The 7589-nt window shown below is 42.8% G+C and overlaps 1 protein-coding gene across 2 annotated transcripts in view; it reads right to left on the bottom strand.

Moving 5' to 3' along the window:
- The window catches only part of NKTR (natural killer cell triggering receptor), a 41709-nt gene extending 37809 nt beyond the window's left edge, over window positions 1-3900 (bottom strand). For both annotated transcript variants that reach the window (XM_031049819.2, XM_031049818.2), the window contains exon 1: window positions 3755-3900. In XM_031049819.2, coding sequence (XP_030905679.2) covers window positions 3755-3812 — 58 coding nt within the window. In that variant the 5' untranslated portion in view covers window positions 3813-3900. The remainder of the gene's footprint in view (window positions 1-3754) is intronic.
- Window positions 3901-7589: the final 3689 nt, after the last annotated feature.

Raw genomic sequence — 7589 nt, forward strand, 5'->3', positions numbered from 1 at the left:
AGAAAAATATCAACTTACTGTGGAAAAGGAACAGACTGTATTGTAAACACCAGTTAAAACAATGGATGTCACAGTTGCCCTGAGCAGGTATCTAGCCTTGACACATTAACACTTGGTTAATGCTTCCTTACCCCGATTTACACTCTTTGCAAGGAATGCCTCCATGAACTAACTTCCCCAGCTGTCTACTAAGCCCAGTCTTCCACACGTACTACCTGAAGCTCCTCCATTACAGAACTCTGTGGTCTCTACTAAAGCATATTTCAGTACTGCACACAACAAAAATTTTATCTTACTATATTTCACAGAGATATGCAAATGAGATATTACACTTCTCCTAGCAAAAGCAGCTCATCAGTCAGATCTTCCACTTACTAATCCAATTTGTTCTAAACTTCAAAGTAAGTCTTCAGGGTATTTCATTCTGCACTGACAACAATTTTACATGATGACTGGATTACAATTTTTATTAAACCAGTTCCCTCTGAATCTACACCTTAGCTCCTTTATAGGCCCTGACAGGGGTACCCCATACAGAGTGCCCCATTAGTTCCTGCTGTACTACATTTAACTGGATTGAGAACTTTTTCATGGACAAAGTGCTGGTCTGTTTTCTGCCAATATACAACTTTTTGCCTTCAAAGGCCTAAAAGTCAACGAGAAGCCAGTTAAGAACAGTTTCTGTCTCCAAGAAGGGTAACAAAATCCCCATAAAGCATCCCTGGTTCTACTAATGCAAGCACAGTACTACAATGACTGTTGCAGTGGAGCTTATTTCACATAAATTCATAGCAGCTGAAATTCCAAAATATACCAAACTTTCTCCTGAATTCACTAGAAGGAGAGAAGTAATAGAACAGCAGATTGACTGATAAGGGAAGGGGCATACCAAAGGAAGGAAACTGAAACAGAATGAAAAAAGTGAGGAAAGGGTTAAACAATAACAAATGACAGCAGGGCGGGAAAAAAAAAGTAATAAACCAAGACAAGAAGGAAAATTCTTCCAAGAATAAGAATGAAAAAAGCAAAAATGAGTAAATATTTCATGATGCATAAATCTAGCTGGGGAAGGGCAGGAGGGGAAATGCGTGAAAAAAAAAAGAATCTTGGATGGCCACAAGAACTGCTACAGCAGCAGGCTCAGACTACATATGCGACATCCTAGTCAGGCATCTGTTCTATCACAGTCTCTGAAAGACTGAAGCTCCACACAGATTTTTGCATCAGAGAGTAGAGAGAGAATTATTTAAATTGGCATCTGCTGCCAATACTGTAAGGTAGTTTACTCCTATGCACATGCTGTATGCATCCAAATCCATTTGTATTGGGGGACCAAAAGGAGGGAGAGGTGCTGTTGGTGTTAGTATCAAGATAAACACTTATTTCTGATTCTTATTTCTGATTCTGATTTATTCTCTTATGAATGTATATTCATAAAAAAATGCTTAACAGGCAGCTTATTAAAAGCAACCTAAGTTTAGGCTTAAAAACACGGATGCAAAGCCTTCAAAATTTGCCCCACTGTGTGGGGGAACATTTCTGGACACCAAAGGAACTACGCTGTTAAATATGACACGGTTGTGTATTCTGCAGGTGAAGAGATGTCTCCAATACGTTAAGAGGCATGTCTGCTTAATCTCTGCATTTTGTGAGGAGATGTTAGTTTGGCTGTTCCGTGTAGACTGAGTGGAGGCAATGTCTTATCTGTTGGCTAGAAACAAGATGCAGGACTGCTCTTTTGCCCAGTTCTTTCTCCCTGTATCTAATAAAAATGAGCCAGCAGATCAGCTTACTGTATTAAAGTCAAATAAACAAAATGTTAACTTCAAAATCTGCTGGCAGTTTAAAAGTTAAAATGAATACCTCACTACTATCAGCAGGGAGAGTACATCTCACAGTTAGTGCTTCATGTCATTTGGAAGCACTGCCTTATCATTCCCACTTGATTCAGCTTTTGAAGGTCATCTTACAGCTAGAAGAGCAACATTTAAGCTTTTTAAATATAACCTTAAATCCCGAGGCATAGTTGCATAGTGAATGCATAAACAGACACCAGAATAAAGTAGTATAACCAGATTGCACCTTAGTCCCATGCCAATATTTCACAAACTAGCACACTTTCCTGCAAAAAATAAAAGCCATTAGTCAGGTGCAATGAAAGCAGCAGGGCTCTGAATTTGATATACACTTTTGAGATCCCTGTTACTTTCAAGGGACAATAAATACTGACTGCCACAAACACAGCCAAAGCCCGATGTCTGCTCCAGGTAACCAAAGCTCTGCGCTACCAAGAACACTAACACTGCAACTCCTCTCTGACACCGCTATCAGTCATGAAACCCAAATAGATGTGAGGAAAAACAAGGTAATGCGCTTTCACTCATGATGCACAGCAGAAGGCTGAGGAGACAAGGCAGACAACAAGAGATATCGTGAAAGAGCAGGAACACATACATAAAGAGCAGAAGAGAACAGCACAGGAAGAGATTCTTCAGATGGAGAGTCAAAACAAAAAACCCCTAACAATGATTACAAGCAAATGAGATGAATGAGTTATCTTTGCTATAAAGCAATGCCATTCCTAAACTGGAAACCTACCCAACCTAAAACCTTTTTAGTAGTCTTATTCATAGTAAAACTAAATTTAAAGACACAGAAAATGTTAAAAGTCCATTCACATTAACTTTTTTCTCCTCAATAAAAGCGTTCAGAAAAGGCACAGTTAAATAACTCAAATAGGAGTGATACCAGCAACAGATTTATAGATATACCCTATCTGAAGCTTGAATTCAGATTTCACTGAAGCTTGAATTGAATCTGTCTTTTGAAATGAAAAAGCAAGTTAAATAGGTTACAGTTACATTTGAATGCAACTGAAATTTGAAGATGCAAAGACACAAACTTATTTCAAAGGCTTTCAGACAAACATTGAAGCAAAAACTGAAAGTGAAAGCATAATGAAGCCATCACATTTCTTATTTTTTTTTGAGAGATAAACAGCATCAATATACAGCATTTTATGTGAGGCAACTTGTATGCATTAACAAATTCCTGTTCAAAGCCACGGGTAAGTAAATCTCCACAACCATTTTTACAGAGGGGGAAAAGCAGAAGAGGGAATCAAGTACCTATTCCATGATTAAAACTCGCAGTCTGCCCCTAACAGGCAGATTACTCTTCCCATAGGGAAAATATGAGTTAAAAGATGGATTTGTTTTAATTACGTTTCTTTTTTTAAAGTGGCCACCTAATGAGACATTCTGTGCTTCTACAATTCCATGGTCAGTTCTTTATTTACACTCACAACTCATTCTGAGCAAGAGGATGAAAGATTTTTGCCAGCTGACCTCCTGAGGTCCCTTTCCGATTTTAATTACCGTATGATTAAAATTACGTCTCCGAGTACCTTTCCAGTTTCCTCACGACTTGCCCCAGTTTTCCATAGCTTATAGAACTGTAAACGTACAATAAATAACCAGGCAGCACTTCTAATAAAGGATGCTCTTTATCTTGAAAATGGTGTTAGCCTCACAGAGCCTCTCATGTATGAGACTAAAAATCTGTCGTAAGGGAGAATAAAAAACATCCAGCACACTGGTAAACATCAAAAGTTACTAAAAACTAACTCAGAAAAAAGATCAATGGACAAACTCATCGATAACGGCGCGAGTGCATTAGGGAGGCAAAAATGTGCTAAAACCCATCCCAAACACAACACTTCAGACAAGACTCGTGCCACAGACACTGGCCTTACCTGGCTCCCGGTTGATCTCTATCTCGAAGAAGCACTGAGGCCGGTCCTGCACCCCCATGGCCGCGGGCAGCCCTGCAGCCCCTCGGCCTCGCCACCTGGACACAAAGAGGAGCCTCGTTGGGAGCCGAGCCCGCCCCGCCGAGGGATAACATTACACGGCCGCAGCGCTGCCAGGAACTCAGGGCGACAGCTTCCCCTCCCACTGCCCCTTCAGCCGCCGGCAGCGGGGCCGCGGGAGCGCGAAGGCGGGCGGCAGAGCACCGGGAGAAGGCCGGCGGGGGGAAACCACCCCGAGGGGAATTTCCTCCTCTCACAAACATGGGGGAGGTGAACAGGGAGAGGGGGGCACAGCCCCGTCAGCGCTGCCCGCCCTGCCTATCTCCTCCCCCGGGAAGGGGTGCGGCGGCCGCGGCCTTACCTGGCAGCTCCGGCGCTTTGTTCGCTCTCCGCGCCGCACTCCCCGCTCAGCGCCCCCGCCCTCCGCCCCGCGGCCAGGAGGCTCCGCCGGCCCCCAGCGCCATTAGCCGACGGGCTCCACGGCCCGTCCGTCCGCCCCGCCCCGGTACGGAGCGGCACAGGGCGGCCCCGCCTCCAGCTGCTGCGGCCCGCCCCTCCCCGCCCCCGCCGCCTGCTGTGAGGGAACGGGGGTGCGGGGATGGGGGGGTCGGGTGTTTCGTGTCAGGGCCGGGGGCACCGCTCCCTGCTGAGGGGCGAACCTCCCCTGTCCGCTTTCTTGGCCGGTTATAGGCACGGTGTGAGGAGTTTACAGCACTGATAAAATCGTGATCCCCGTGGGGAGCATCCCTCCTCCCTGCCCTGACCCCGAGCTGTCATGACTCTGCAGGACGCTGGAGCTAAGCGACCATCTCGCACACGGTTCTGCACCTTTCTAATTTGAGAAGTCAGGGTGGATTTACAGAGACATCACCCTCTGAAGGGAAAATCTGTTTAAGAGCACAAAAAAAAGCCCACCCAAAAACTTAGGAGATTATGCATGAGGGAGTTTTCGCCTTGATGCATGTGTCAGGGCTGTGCTAGGACAGCTCTGGTTCTCTGGCATGAAAACAAGGCTGGCCTGCGGTGATCCAGTCCTCTGCTGAAACTTAGCTCTGCATAAACTTACAGAGCCATGCCTTAGGAACTCAAGAAGTGTTTGAAAGTGTTCAAGGCCAGGTTGGACGGGACTTGCAGCAAACTGGTCTAATGGACGGCGTCCCTGTCCATGGCAGGGGGGTTGGAACTGTATGAGCTTTAAGGTCTTTTACAAACCATACAATTCCAGCAATAAGTTTTGTTCCTTTCTAAGCAGTGAGGACATCTTATTCAGTCCTTGCCACCCCAGAAGCAAAACATTTCCAAAGCAAAACATTTCAGAATGCTTTCCAGAAGTTGTACAAACCAGGATTCATTGCAGTAGTTTCACCTGGCAGCTGTATCTGTGGTTACGTCCTTGTCTGAGGAGAAACTTAGAGGTGTTAGATTAAAAAAAGAATGTGCTGAGAATACAGACTAGCAACGCTGACATCAAAGGATGTTTTAAAAGTTAAGAATGCAGCAAAATGGGATTGTTTTAGATGTAATTTATCTATAGCTTTAACGGCTGCTAGCAGGATAGTATTTAGGCCTCCAAAGACATTTTAACAGCCAGATTCTGTCATTCTTTATTATGTTTAATAACATGGATTGTGCAAGTGGTCCCTAAGGAAGTCTGTCAATGGAGTTGTCACAGAATTTTGCTGGTCCTTTTGGGGATACTTGCATGGTAAGCCATCACACAACGTAAAAAAAACCTAGCACAGCCTGGCCCTAACTTATTCAGCTGTGAAATGCTTTTATAATATAGACGCGTATTCTTTTCCACAATTTAAAATGGCAAACTGAGAAACAAAGCTACTGAGAAGCTGAGTTACAGTAGCTTCACAGGAATTCCTTTCCAAAAATTAAAATTTGAAATTTGATTTCCTTAAGCTTCCTAAACAATAAATTTATGCTTGGGTTTTATAGTTATATGGGGTTTTTTGGTTCCTCCTGAGCTGAAATAACCTATTAATTCCCTTTTACCTGCATCCTCCTGTTCTTTTGCTTTCAGAACATGAGCTTGCTAAAGGCAGGTAAGAAAATAAATAAGCTGAAGTCTCATAAATAAATAAATAAAGACATGGAAATGTGCTACTTGTTCTTTGTGCAAGTAGCAAAGATTGTGAGCAATTAAAAAAGTTAATTTCAAGCCCTGATTATTTTCATAAAGAAGCAAATTAGAAAGGAGTTCTGATCCCCTGGGAGATAAGCTCTGAAGATCATCTCAGGACTAGAGCTAAAAAATATGCATCCTGATGGAAGAAAGACATACTCTCCCCCCTCCCAAAAAAAGCCCCCCAAAAAACCAAAAAAGTCTCCAATGCAGATCTGAGGCCACTCATTTGAAACATGAAAGGTTTAGTTACAAATGAAGATTTTTCCTACTCTTCCTATTTGTGAACTGCTGCAGATGCTGTTCTGGTAACATCCTGTGTCCATTGAAACTGGTGACAAAGCCCTCATTGATTTCAACAGCTATAGCTGGCTGAGGGGCATTACAGGCTCAGTGGCAAAGCAGTATGGTTATGAATAATTGCTTCTGTACAATACTAGTTTTTGATAAGCCACAAATTTGTGAAACACTCCCTTTGTAGGCTAAAATATTCCCAACTATGTTATGTCCCTAAATACAACTTTTGCATGCATCAAGATCAGTGGACCCAACTTTATTCTACCTCAGATCAACTTTAGAGATTTCTTAGTTGTAGATTTTATGCCTAAGAATTCATGTTGACAGATCTTGGCCAGAAGTCTCATTCTTTTCTGAGATGGAGTATGCTTGGCTACAGGAATGTGGAAAGCAAGAGGGTGCAAAAGCCACCGCTGAGCAGTTATGCAACCTCTGTGCAGGTTGGGGTGAAACTGCTTAAATTAGGTCACAGTCTTTATTTTCCAAAGTGTCTTTGATTGCCTTAGTAATTATTACTCTACAGGTGCCCATGAAAGCTCGACCTAAGCAGCTTTTGTTTAGGTATTTATAGAGGCTTTTCCTTATCTTTAGGCAAATTCCATGCCTAGAACCTGAGTCTGAAAAAAAAAACCCAAGTTTGGAAACATGCTTTTTTATAAGCAATAAGTTGTTGGTCAGTTCTTTCTCATGCTATTTTAGATGTTGCCATTGCAGGTACATTTTGTTTGTCAACTGCAATACTACAGAGGGCCTAGTGTCCAAAAAACACCTGGTCTGCTCCTGGGGTGCCAAATATTTTCTTACCTGATTTGTGATTTGCATGCTCATTAGTTCCATAAGGAAGAGAAGGAATTTTCAACAAAGCTTTTCATTATCTGGGGCATTTGTTTGGGGGTGGTGGTAGTGCTCAAAAATACGTCTGTGAGACAAATTCATGGCTGCTTACTCAAGATCTCACTCTGTAACTGCTCTGTGTAGATTCCGATCTGGCACGAAAGGATGCAAAGTGTTGACACCAGGAGAAGTGACTCAGAGCTGTTCAGTGGGGTTACTGGAGTTCCACACGTTGAGAGGCGGTAGATGAAAAAGCCAGGAAATTCTGCAGTTTAATTTAAAACCTTGTGTTACTGAAGAACAGACGATACCTGAAGTGTTTCCTTCAATCATTCAGTCATGCAAAAACATTTCTTTGGTACTTTTTTTCTGAAGAATAAATATTGCAAACCAGAATAACTGAAAAATGGGTTTTTAATTATGAAAAGCCTCACTGCTGAGCAATCAAGAAGTTAAAAGTGGAAAGCCTGCAGGCAGTTGTCTGTTTAGCAAACTTAAACAGTGAAAAGGCGC

This window comes from Melopsittacus undulatus, chromosome 1 (genome assembly GCF_012275295.1).
Source record: "Melopsittacus undulatus isolate bMelUnd1 chromosome 1, bMelUnd1.mat.Z, whole genome shotgun sequence".
NCBI classification, from domain to species: domain Eukaryota; kingdom Metazoa; phylum Chordata; class Aves; order Psittaciformes; family Psittaculidae; genus Melopsittacus; species Melopsittacus undulatus.